General features: G+C 40.1%; 1 protein-coding gene across 1 annotated transcript; it reads right to left on the minus strand.

Annotated features, from left to right (window-relative positions):
- Positions 1-9,376: 9,376 nt before the first annotated feature.
- ARMH2 (armadillo like helical domain containing 2) lies at positions 9,377-12,055 on the minus strand. Its single transcript, XM_038584286.1, has 2 exons — positions 11,718-12,055; positions 9,377-9,893 (listed from the first exon to the last, which is right to left on the minus strand). The coding sequence occupies exons 1-2, from the start codon at positions 11,983-11,985 to the stop codon at positions 9,466-9,468; spliced, it is 696 nt and encodes a 231-aa protein (XP_038440214.1). The 5' UTR covers positions 11,986-12,055; the 3' UTR covers positions 9,377-9,465.
- Positions 12,056-13,630: the final 1,575 nt, after the last annotated feature.

A 13,630-nucleotide genomic window follows, 5' to 3' on the forward strand; every position in this document is an offset into this window, starting at 1 on the left:
TAAAAAACAATTTTTTTTTTTTTAATTTATTTATGATAGGCACAGAGAGAGAGAGAGGAGAGAGGCAGAGACACAGGCAGAGGGAGAAGCAGGCTCCATGCTGGGAGCCCGATGTGGGATTCGATCCCGGGTCTCCAGGATCGCGCCCTGGGCCAAAGGCAGGCGCCAAACCGCTGCGCCACCCAGGGATCCCGTAAAAAACAATTTTAAAGAAGAATATTACGGGTTAAGGGTAGAAGGCAGTCAGCCGAGAGGCTATTCGAATGAATGAGACGTAGCAGAAGAGGGTGGCCTGGCAAATAGAAACTATTTCTGGGAAATGCCAAAGATGGATCGCCCGGATTTGGTGGTAGGGAGCAGAGGAAAGGGAAGTGAGGACTTTACAATTTAAAAGTTACTGCTAGGGGATCCCTGGGTGGCTCAGCGGTTTGGTGCCTGCCTTCTGTCCCGGGTGTGATCCTGGAGTCCCGGGATCGAGTCCCCCCATTGGGCTCCCTGTATGGAGCCTGCTTCTCCCTCTGCCTGTGTCTCTGCCCCTCTCTCTCAGTCTGTGTTTCTCATGAATAAATAAATAAAATATTTTAAAAAAATAAAAAAAAAGCTACTGCTATTTAAAAAAAATAATAAATAAATAAATAAGTAAATAAGTAAATAAATTAATTAAATAAATAAAAGCTACTGCTATTAATAAAAGAAAACAAAGGGAAAATTATAGTGACCTTGGGTTTGGCAAAGATTTCTCAAACAGAACACAAAAAGCACAAATTACATAGTAAGTTAAACTTCATAAAAATCAAAAACTTCTCTTTGAAAGACTTAAGGAAAAGACAAGCCATAAACTGAGAGAAAATACTTGCAAAATTTCCAACAAAAGATTTGTATCTATTAAGAACTTTTTTTTTTTTAAGATTTTATTTATTCACGAGAAAGAGAGACATACATAGGCAGAGGGAGGAGAAGCAGGCTCCATACAGGGAGCCTGATGTGGGACTCGATCCTGGGAATCCAGGATCATGCCCTGAGCCAAAGGCAGACGCCCAACCACTGAGCCACCCAGGTGTCCCTAAAGAACTCTTTTAAAGTCAGTAAGTAGATGATCTGGCTTTTAAAATGGGGAAAATTTGGATGCTTTACCAAACGCTGTATACAGTGAACAAGCAAGTGATAAGATGTCACTATCCTCAGTCTTTAAGGAAATGCAAATTAAACCTGTAGTGAGCTGCTGCTGACCTATCAGAATGAAATTTGCAAGACAAATACATGACTGTACTGTGGTGACATACTAAGGTTATGAAGCAAGTGGATCTCCTGCAGTGCTGGTAGCCGTGTTAAATATTACAAATGCTGTGAAAATGGCCATTTCTTAAAAACACATTCCAAAGGATTCAGCCATTCTACTCCCAGGTATATTTACCTAACAAATAAAAGCAATGTACACAATGAAGACTAGTTTGCAGATTTTCACAGTGATTTCTTTTTTGTTGTTTTGTACAATTTTTTTTATAAAGATTTTATTTATTTGAGAGAGAGTGAGCACAAGCAGTGGGGAGGGATAGAGGGACAGGCAGAATGCCTGCTGAGCAGGGAGCCCAACATGGGGCTCAGTCCCAGGACTCGAGGATCATAACTTGAGCCGTAGGCAGTTGCTTAACCAACTGAGCCACCCAGGGTAGGAATTCTGCTTCTCCTTCTGTCCCTCCCGCCGCCCTCACTTGTGTGCATGCGCGTGTGTGTGTTCTCTCTCTCTATTTTTTTAAAATAAAGTATGAGCAGAGGGAGAGGGAGAAACCAGCTCCCCACAGATCAGGAAGGTGAACATGGGACTTGATCCCAGGACCCCTAGGATCATGACCTGAGCTGAAGGCAGATGCTTAACCGACTGAGCCACCCAGGCACCCCAATAAATAAAATCTTTAAAATGTTTTGTGTAAAGCCTAGATTAGGCTGAACTTGTCAATATATTCAATATGGTCAGCATTACATACTAAAATAACCAGATGGCCCACAAAAGGGTTTGGAGTAGGGGAAAGTAGATCCCTATTAATACAAATGGATAAATCCTAAATAAAAGGATAGATCTAATGCAGTTAGGTACTGAAAGATAAAACATTATGACAAGTTGGGGTTTAAATCCTAGGGATGTGAGATTGTCTCAGTACACACTTGAAATTCTTCACATTCAAAGGGGGAGAAGGAGAAAGCCCATAATCCTGATAAAACAGAATTGATACAATTTAACAGCTAAGCTAGGAAAAGAAATTTTGACTTGATAAAAGCTATGTTTCTAAGCCTAACATAGCATGGTAAATGGTTAATGGTGAAGCTTTTAGAAAGAGCTGTAAGGTCACGAACTAGAGAAGAATGGATCACAATTATGAATTCTTTTCAAGGTCTCAGCCTGGTGCAATCAAACCAAATAAAGCTAATTATGGGAAGGAAAAAAACTCATTTACATAAGAAAATCCCAAGAGCAAGTAGAAACAAGTGGCCAGATTTTAAAATAACCCTAAATTAATTGCTTTTTTATATGCCAGCATAGACAAGTGTAGAAACTGGGTGTAGTGGGGGGAATGGGAAAGAGGGGGAAGGTTGGTGAGGATCTGTGATGAGAAGTAAATGTTATTAAGAGATGTGGGATGTGCTGAACCGGTGGCTCAGCAGTTTAGCACTGCCTTTGGCTTGGGGTGTGATCCTGGAGACCTGGGATCGAGTCCCACGTCAGGCTCCCTGCATGGAGCCTGCTTCTCCCTCTGCCTGTGTCTCTGCCTCTCTCTCTCTGTCATGAATAAATAAATAAAATCTTTTAAAAAAGAAATGTTAAAAAAAGGATGTGGAAAAGATATTCTAAAAAGTTCTGGAACATGTTGTTACCTCTTCTTGCCTTCCTTAAAGTTCTTTGTAAAAAATAATAGAAATAAATAAATAAGTTAATTAATTAAAAAAATATAACCTAACTCTGTCTACCATGAACAAAAATGGAATTTGCTGGAAGAATATCATGGTCCTGAAGAAGTAGAAACCAGAGTGGCACTGGGGATTCTCTTAACAGAGGTTCATCAGCAGTGTCTAAGTGCTGTCTGATTTTCTTTCCTTTCCTGAAATGGCAAGACATAGCCTAACTCAGTGGGCAAGATAGCTTGGTTGACATTCTCTTAAGACTACATCAAGGGCCAGCTATCCCCTCAAAAGAAATTGAAGTGTCATCAGAAGAATTGATTCTAGTTAGCCAAAATGCAACACATGTCTGCTACACAGCCTCGGGGCCCTTGCAACTTTGCTGTTTATAAAACTGACCCCTACTCACCCTGCCCCCTTCAGGATACTGCAGTTGAATTTTAGGTTTTAGCTAAGTAGGTCATTAGGTGAACCCAGAAGGACAGGAGTTGGCCTATCAGAGCTCCCGGGGCCTCTGGGTGGGAGAACTCTGAGGTGTGTGTGTTGTATATTTACCAGAGCAGTTCCCCAGCAAGATCATTGAGTTCCATTTACCCACAGTGTAACTTTCTTGACAACAGACCTTCTACTGGCTTTCTTCCCTTCCCTGTTGCTAGTTCCTTATATCATCCAAACACAGTCCCTGCACTCAAAATTCTTAACGCCAGTCAGCTTCTAGAACTCAGAGAGATGTTGGGGAACTATAAGGAGGAACAAAGGAAAATCAGGTAACAAATTGTTAGAACTTTGGCACACCAGTTTTAAATTAAAAGCTAAGCATGAGGGACACATGGGTGGCTCAGTGTTTGCACATCTGCTTTGGTTCAGGTCGTGATCCTGAGGTCCTGGGATTGAGTCCTGCATTGGGCTCCCCATACGGAGCCTGCTTCTCCCTCTGCCTATGTCTCTGCCTCTCTCTCTGTCTCTTATGAATAAATAAAATCTTAAAAAACAAAAACAAAAACAACAAAACACACACTACCAAGCTTAGAATGAAAATGTCCCCCAAGGCCTTTATATTACATCTGAGCCTTATATTTCACCACCTTCAACTTCCAGATGTGCCAGAGACCAAAAAAGAATTTGAATACAACAATATAGCTAGGCTGCCTTACAAGCTACACCTCTATAGATCAAATGTTAACCAAAAGCTCTCTAAGCATTGTCAGGAGAGGGGGCTTTAGTAATTCCTGGTAATGCACATGAGTCAAACACAGCCATTTAGCTCCTGAGTCTCCCTAGATCCTATTACACACGATAGTAAACTACAAAAGACATAATCTTACCCTGATGAAGCCACTTAAAAGTCAAGGTGAGGGAAAAGTGACAAAGCAGAGCACAGAAAACTTAAAAACAGATGAAAATATAAGCATTGCTAAGCAATCCTTTTCTAGAAATCTATTCCACAGGTACACTCACACTTGTGAAATGATCCATATTTAAAATTATTACAACTTTGGGATCCCTGGGTGGCACAGCGGTTAAGTGCCTGCCTTTGGCCCAGGGTGTGATCCTGGAGACCCGGGATCGAATCCCACGTCGGGCTCCCAGTGCATGGAGCCTGCTTCTCCCTCTGCCTGTGTCTCTGCCTCTCTCTCTCTCTCTCTCTCTGTGACTATCATAAGTAAAATAAAATAAAATAAAAAATTAAAATAAAAAATAAATAAAATTATTACAACTTTAACCTATCAGAAGACTAGGAATTATCTAAATGTCCATGCTTACAAGCCTGGTTTATATAAATTATAGTTCAGTTATACAATTATACTCTGAAGCAGTAGAAAAGAAGAAATTCTTTAACATATAAAACCAAGACTAAGATAAAGTACTGCTATGTACAACAATATTTTTCACAGAACCAGAACAAATTATTCTAAAATTTATATGGAACTGCAAAAGACTCCGTACAGCCAAAATAATCTTGAGAAAACAGAACAAACCTGGAAGTATCACAATCCCAGATTACAAGATCTACAACAAAGATGTAGTCATCAAAACAATATGGCACTGGCACAAAAAGACACATAGGTCAGTGGAACACAATAGAGAGCCCAGAAATAAACCCATGTTTTTGTGGTCAATCTATGACAGGAATTAAGAACATACATTGGGAAAAGACAATCCCTTTTATAAATGGTGTTGGGAAAACTGGACAGCTACATGCAAAAGAATGAAACCAGACCACTTTCTTACACCATATGCAAAAATAAACTCAAAATGGATTAAAGACTTAAATGTGAGACTTGAAGCCATAAAACTTGAAGAAGAAAACAGCCAGTAATTTCTTTGATACCAGCCATAAAAACATTTTTCTAGGTACGTTTCCTGAGGCAAAGGAAACAAAAGCAAAATTATACTATTGGTACTTCACTAAGGTAAAAAGCTTCTATACAATTAAAGAAACCATTAACAAACAAAGGCAACCTAATGAATGGGAGAAGATATTTGCAAATGATATACCCAATAGAGTTGATAATTAAAATCTATAAAGAAGTTCTACAACTCAACACCAAAAAGCCAAATAATCCGATTAATAAATGGGGAGAGGACCTGAATAGACATTTTTCCAAAGAAAACATACAAATGGCCAACAGATACATGAAAAGATGTTCAACATTGCTAATCATCAGAGAAATGCAAATTAAAGTCACAATGAGACATCACTTTACATTTGTCAGAATGGCTAAAATAAACACAAGAAATAAGTGTTGGTGAGGATGTGGAGAAAAAGAACTGTGCAGTGTTGATGGGAATATAAATTGATGTAGTCACTCTGGAAAACAGTATGGAGGCTCCTCAAAAAGTCAAAAATAGAACTACCCTATGATCCAGCAATTCCACTACTGGATATTTACCCAAAGAAGACAAAAACACTAGTTTGAAAAGGCATAGGCATCCCTATGTTTAATGTAGCATTATCTACAATAGCCAGGATATGGAAGCAACCCAAGTGTCTCTAGATAAATAAATGGATAAAGAAGATGATATAGGTAGATATAGAAGATGTGGTATAGCTAGAAAGATAGATATAAGTGTATAAAAATGTGAGAAAGATATATTGTATTATATATAGGTATATATTCCACTACATTATATTTCACATATAATGGAATATTGTTTAGCCATAAAAAAAAAAAAATGTTGCCATTGGCAACAACATAGATGGACCTAGAAGGTATAATGTTAATGAAATAAGTCAGAGAAGGGCAATTACCATATGATTTCACTCATACGGAATTTAAGAAACAAATGAAACAAAGAGACAAACACAAAAACAGACTTAAATACAGAGAACACCCTGGTGGTTGCCAAAGGGAAGGTGGGGGAGAATGGGTAAAACAGATAAAGGGGATTCAGAGGACACTTAATTGTGATGAGCACCAAGTAATGTATCGAACTAATAATGAATCATTACATTGTATACCTGAAACTAATATAACACTGTATGTTAATTATTCTTCAGTTTAAAAAAAGTAAACACTGGGATAAAAACTATTAGTCTAAATTAAATGTTACTATGTATTAAAAAAGACTAAAAAAATAAAACGAGACTAAAGAAAGGGATATAGGTATATTTTCTTGGATATAGACAGAACACCTCTGGAAAGTATAGAAGAAGCTGCTACTTTTCTAAATCCGGCGTTTCCTTCGAGGAGGGCAAAGCTCCAAGATGATACCACTCCTGGTTTCAGCAGAGGTGAATGACTTCCCTGACTGAGGCTTTGGGGAAAATAAACGGAATGTGTTCAGCTGGGTTCTTTCCTTCTGAGGAGCGAGGGCTTTGACGTGCTCTGCTGCTCTTCCAGGGTCGAGGCAGGCTTCATGTCATATGATCATTGAAGAAGAATAAACACATCGCTGGACATGGAAGATCTCCAAAAATTTACTTCCTAATAATTCTTCCCGAGACTAGTGGAAAACTTGCTCCAGATTGAAATGGGGGTGTGAAGCAGAAAAAGGAAAGAAACAATAGTATAGCGGAAACATAGGGGTCCAATGGGGGAGGGGAGGGGGGATTCCTGGGTGTTGGAGGGAAACCCTAAAATATTTGTTGGCATGTGGCAGGTGCAGATCGGAACAACAACATAGTGGGCTGCATGATGGGCTGCTTCCAGAGGGAACCAGAGAGGACTATTAATGTGAAACTCTTGAGAGTACTGGAACAGCTACAGGGAGTGGGGATGGATTAGTGAAGCTAAAGTAACAAAACAAGGGAACGAACAAGACTCCAGGGAAAACAGAGTTGTATGAGGAAGGAAATCATATTACATGATAACTCAGCCATGAAAAATATTAGAGTATTCCTATTTGTTTTAATTAAGTTACATGATAATTAACAATGACATAGTTAATGCATCTTTCAATGATGGCATGATTATACTAAGGAGAAGGAAGGGGACGCCTGGGTGGCTCAGCGGTTGGGTGTCGGCCTTTGGGTCAGGGCGTGATCCCAGAGTCCATGATCGAGTTCCACATCGGGCTCCCTGCATGGAGCCTGCTTCTCCCTCTGCCTGTGTCTCTGCCTCTCTCTCTGTGTCTCTCATGAATAAGTAAATAAATCTTAGGAAAAAAAGAGAGCAAAGAAGGGCATGTGGACACAGGCAAGGGACAGGGTTAGAACACTACGTCCTTATCTGTCATATTAAGAAGTAAAGGGGAGAGGGATCCCTGGGTGGCTCAGCGGTTTAGCCCCTGCCTTCCGCCCAGGGCGTGATCCTGGAGTCCCGGGATGGAGTCCCACGTCAGGCTTGCCTGCATGGAGCCTGCTTCTCCCTCTGCCTGTGTCTCTGCCTCTCTCTCTCCCTCATGAATAAATCTTAAAAAAAAAAAAAAAAAAAAAAAAGCAAAGGGGAAAAATACCTAAAGTTGAAAAGAAATAAAAATTAGCAATGTATAAGGGGCACCTGGGTAGGTCAGTTGGTAAAGCATCTGCTCAAGTCAATGATCTCAGGGTCCTGGGATCGAGCCCTAAGTTGGGTTCCCTGCTCAGAGGGGGAATCTGCTTCTCACTCTCTTTTTACCCCTCCGCCACTTGTGCTTTCTCTTTCTCTCTCATATATAGAAATCGTTTTCTTAAAAAAAGAAATTAGAGACCTTGCCTGCACTTACCCTGAGCCAGTGGCTCTACTCACCCTGCATCCAGTGAGGTGCACCACGTACCTGATGCAGAGTGGACATGGGCAGAGTGATGGTGGTGGCCAGGCTTGGACTGGGGCTGCTACTTCTGACGCTGCTCCTACCCATGGAGGTTTATTCAAATCAAGCAACTTATAACGCTTGCAAATAACTCCTCCCCCAGTATGGAGTACCTTGACTGCCCCACATCCAGCTAACCCCACCCTCAGGCAAGCTGGTGGTGCTCTGCTGTCAACAGCCAGTTTCTTCGTTTTGTTTTAAATATTTATTTATTCATGAGAGACACAGAGAAGGGGGCAGAGACACAGGCAGAGGGAGAAGCAGGCTCCCTGCAGGGAGCCTGATGTGGGACTCAGTCCCAGGACCCCGGGATCATGACCTGAGCCAAAGGTAGTTGATCAACCACTGAGCCACCCAGGTGCCCCAAAAGTTTTACATTGTTGAGCAACCACTGTTTCTTGGGAACTGAACTCTTTCCTCTGAGGCTTTGAATTTGACATTGCATTTGATTTTTTATATAGTAATTGACATGTGCGAGGGCAATGATGGATTGGAGCCTACCCCAGATCGAAGCATAATGAGTAAATTTTGCTTCTATGCTTATTACTCATTCCCATTCAACAAGAGTGCCAGATTCACTTTGCTAAACTGACTGCAAAGGGTAGAAGTATGTTGACTTCAACTAATTTCAAAATGCTTATTTCTGCGTATGTTGAATACTTTTTACAATTAAAAAAAAAAGATCAGTTTTGAAGGTAAAATTGACAAATCTTGGAACTAAAAAGGCAAAATATGTGCAGGAGCCAAAATTGGAAATCAAGTATTGGGGAAGTGAAGACTGGAAGCTTGCTTACATTACATTCGGAAAAAGTTTTATACTCTTTCTGTAAATGCTGGATTTTTTTTCTTTTTATTAAACTCTGAATCAGAATAGTCACATTTGGAATCCTTTCTGTTTAGTCAATATTTTTAGATAGTTAGAACCTTGTTCTCAGCCTAAAGTGGGCTTGGTTCTGGAGAGTAAATCTTTTCACAATTGCCTAGATGCATAGAAAGCTTTTTATTTTTATTTATTTATCATTCATTCATTCATTCATTCATTCATTCATTCATTCACAAGAGACAGAGAGAGAGGCAGAGACATAGGCATAGGGCGAAGCAGGTGCCCTATGGGGAGCTGGGTGCGGGACTTGAGCCCAGGACCCCAGGATCACAACCTGAGTCAAAGGCAGATGCTCAACCACTGAGCCACCCAGGTGTTCCCTACATAGAATTTCTTAACTATCTAAAAGAAAACACTGAAAAATACCATTTCAACTTTTTTATTATTTCTTTCCATTTCCAGGCTAAAGCAGTGGGATAAACAGCCGCACCAGGTAGCTGCATTTAGAAAAATTAATTCCTGTGAAATCCAATTAGGAAATACAGTACCTCTGCATAATTCTCAGGCCACCCAGACCAATTCTCGGTTGTCAAAATTTGCAAGTGATATTTTAGAGTAGTGTACTCTTTAAGCTCCTTCATGCAAGGCAAGTTATTGCATGTCATGACAGAGAGAACGTAACAAGTCCAAAATTTAACGAGGAGGTTGCTGTTTATTTCCCTTTTGATGGTAGAATCAAATCTGTCCTCAAGAATCTCAACAAGAATAGGAATAAACTTCAAACGCTTGGCTTTTTTCTGGCTGACAGGGTTTAAGTAACACCAACTGGCTATACCCTGGAGCAGCAAGATCTTCGCTTTGGGTGCCATTGGGTGATTTTGCAGCAAGTGAGCTACTTCTTTCATGTACTTAGCTACAAATTTCCCAGTGGTTGGTCCTCCTAGAAAACAAGTATTTGCATTTCAGAAGTATTTGGTCTATCTAGGAGCTAGTGACATTTGAGTGCTGATGTATCTATATTCTTTTTGTTGTCTAATAACACTTGAATACTCAGAATTGTCTTTTTCTTTTTCTCCTCCCTGGTGTGTTGCTGTAAACTTGAAAAAGTGTGTTGATAAGCAAAAAATATGCCACGTGCTGGCAGTTCCCTGCCTGCTAAAGTCTCCTCCCAGGTTCCTTTATTCAAGCACCTAGGCATCAATATGTCAAGGTGAATAAAACCATCTGTGCTCCCTCATGGTCTCATTCCTGATTCTCTGTTTCCAGGATGTGGAAAATGCCAGAGATTAGGCCAAAGGAAAAGAAAACCCAAAGGCCGCCCTGCAAAGCCATGGTCTGATTGAAAAAAAAAAAAAGAGGTTTTTTATGAGTTGTTGTCCAGTGCTATCCTGTTCTCTCTGGTTTCTCATTTATCAGCCCAATTTTTGCAGATCTGGGACACACATGACCTTACAAGATTTTCCTTGCTTTGATTACTGACCCAACCAGGTCCTAGAAGCTACTTTCATTATATACTTGAACCCCAGATTTCCCTAGTTCAAATCTCAAACCCCAAGAAGGTACTAGCCAAGAAAACATTGGATGAAGAGTATTTAGACAGTGAGGAGTAACTGGCATGGTTGGCCAGATTCCAGCCACTGAAGTTTTGATCTGGCTTGGAATTCACTTATTGGCACTACCTCAGTCCCACAGGTTAGAGGATATTCTAGCCAACAGCTTTCCCTGAATCCTGGGCATAAGCCCTTCCCTGCCTTCCACCCATATTACTAAGGCTACATAACATGCAGTTAAGGAATTCTGACCCTTTTATAAATAGCTAGCTTTTCCCCCAAATGATGAAAAAAGCTATACAGGGAACTGGCCTTCTCAAGTGGTGGGTGCTGTTTACCCTTCCTTCACATGAGAGTCTCCTGACTTCTAGCTTTATGCCAATGGTTCTCCCTCATTCTGGCACCTAGGACCCCTTGGCCCTTGAAAACGGTAAATGTTTTCTCTCACGGACACCACTTGAAAAAATTTGGTCTATCAAAGTCCATCTAAGGTAACTCATTTTTCCATTAAAAAAGTGCTCAGTCTTATCTATGATACTTAGAGCTACTAGCCAGAGCTTCTGATCAAGAGACATGTTGTTGCAGATTATCAGTAAACTTTTATCGTATATCCTGAAATTTATTAGAAAAAAGAGTGGAGTGAGTTTACACCTGACAATCACTAGAGTGGCATGTGTTTAAGCAGTTTACCATTTGACTTTCTGGCTGAATATCCATTAACAGCTGCTTTTCCCTGATGTACTGAGTATCTTTCCTAGTAGGTGTTTTAATAGCATAAAGCTTTTAATTGATTTTTTCTAAGGCAGCTTCTGTGAGACACATTTTTACAAGGTAAAATATCAAGTAGTTCTACTTTGTGTTGACATCATATTACTGGGTTGGAGTTACATCAATTCAGTATAGATTCTTTGATTTTTTTTTTTTTACATATTAATGAGAGCTTTGTTAGACAATTTCAGCATATATGGTTTTAATGAATAAAAGTGAGAAAATCCTTAGTCCTTTATTTGATGGACTTACTCTTTAAAAAAGTGAGATCCTCGAGAAAATGGTAACTATCTTTGGTGGTACAAAGATAAAGAACTAAGGATTTGGGTGAAGGAAATGTTACTGGAATCTTAAGACCAGAGCTGTGAAAATCACTAACTTACAGAGTGATGATAAGCAAAAATATTTCAAAAGACCTATGTCAGCATGACTGGTTAAGTCAGTACCTGTAAAGGATAGTAGTCCCATTCTATTTGCAGCTTGAGCCCTCTTCTCAATGGCTAGAGATTCATTCTTCAATAAACGGCCAAGCACCACAATTTTTTCCTTGTGAGAAATAGTCTCAGCTAAAGGGATATCTTCTTCCTCTTCATTCTTAATGAAAAAGCGTTTAACAGTGACATTCCAGAACTTCTGGGAGCGCCTATACAGCCCCGCAAAATACTGGTGAATCTGAGCACAAAATTGCATAAAGTAAGCATAGGCCTTAGCCATTGTGTGAAAAAGGCCAGTGAGTGGTGCGTCAGTTCCACTTCTGTTCTGGCAGCAACTGAACTGATTAGTCAAGAACTCTGGAATGCATCACTTAGCAACACTGGAATGGAATACACAAATCAGGGGAAGCATGGATGCCTTCATTCTTCAGGCTGGTGGCGTGGAAGGTATCCTACAATTCCAGCTAAACCAAGTTTACTTTCATTTCTCTGGTGCATAGAACCTCGACTTAGACCAAATTGGTTTCTTCTCACGCACACTAGGTGCATTTCTGCCTTTGCACCTTTGCTTGGGCAGCGCCGACTAGGAACTTTCCTGTTTTACTTTGCTTATTCCAACACCTACTAAGCTTCCTTCCATAGTTCCATGCGTATTTTGCTTGTTTGTCATGTAATCAGACTTTTTCTTCGCATCATTGATTTCCTATATTGATCCCATTTTGCTGATAAGATAGAGGCAGACAAAAGGACACTTGCACAAAAACTGTCTTTGTTGTAACCCAGCTGCATCTGTGCACACGTACCCTGACTGCCCTATTATGGACACCTTCTCTGTTCATGCAGTACATTTCAACAATCCCTTGGCCCACTCAAGAAGATTGTTCCACAGTTCTTCTCTTGCCTTAACTAATTTTTCCATTTTAACTGGATTGTTTGCATCCAGTTGGCCAGCATCCTGCCTCCAGCATGCCGTACTTTTTCTCATTAAAAAAATAAAACACTTTTTTGACCTCATACCATCCCTCCACTGAGTTATCGCTCTGCTCCCCTTTATACAAAAACTCTTCAAAGAGTTGCCATCCTCACCGTTCAAGTATTCTTCCATCCTCCCTTGGATGTACTCTAAAGAGAGATTTCAAACCCATGAATCTACTGGGATTACTCATCAGGGTCACTGATGACTTTCATTCTGCTGAATCCAATTCTTGGTCTTCAGCATTTGATATTTTTTCTTTGAAACACTTTTTTTTTTTTGCCTAACTTCTAAGCTGTCATACTTGATTTTTCTTCAGGTTGCCACCCTCCATTTTCTGTTGCTGGTTCCACATCTTTATGATCTCTAAATCCTGGAGTGTCCCAAGGCTCAGGCCTTCTAGCTCCACTTTGTTTCGATCTATACTTCATAGATAAAATAAACCAGTCTCGTGGCTTTCAGTATCATTCATATGCTGATGACTTCCAGTTATATATATATATTTTTTATATATTTTAAAACATATATTTAATTTTAAACATTTTTTAAAATTAATATTGATTTTTTAAAGATTTTATTTATTTGACAGAGTGACAGAGCGTAAGTGAAGAGGAGAGGAAGAGGTAGAGTCCTCACTGAGCGGGGAGCCCAACGTGGAGCTCGATCCCAGGATCCTGAGATCATGACCTGAGCTAAAGGTAGACATAACTAACAGGATCACCCAGGCACCCATAAACATTTTAAAGTATCTCTACACCCAATGTGTGGCTCAAATTCACAACCCTGAGATCAAGAGCTGCATGTTCCATCAACTGAGCCAGCCAAGTGCCCCCCCCAACCAATTTTATTTTTAACTGGATTTCTCACCTGATCTCCAAACACATTCAGTTATCAACTTGATAGCCTCCATATGGATGTCTAAGAGGCTTCTCAAATATAACATGTCTGAATC

This window comes from Canis lupus, chromosome 35, assembly GCF_011100685.1.
Source record: "Canis lupus familiaris isolate Mischka breed German Shepherd chromosome 35, alternate assembly UU_Cfam_GSD_1.0, whole genome shotgun sequence".
In the NCBI taxonomy this organism is placed as follows: domain Eukaryota; kingdom Metazoa; phylum Chordata; class Mammalia; order Carnivora; family Canidae; genus Canis; species Canis lupus.

What these genes read in the sequence shown, in the direction of transcription:
- ARMH2 (XM_038584286.1), bottom strand. Translation starts at nt 11,985, where the DNA reads ATGGCTAAGGCCTATGCTTACTTTATGCAATTTTGTGCTCAGATTCAC. An exon ending in GGGACTACTATCCTTTACAG is followed by an intron (nt 9,894 to 11,717) that starts GTACTGACTTAA and finishes CTTGTTTTCTAG; the next exon opens with GAGGACCAACCACTGGGAAA.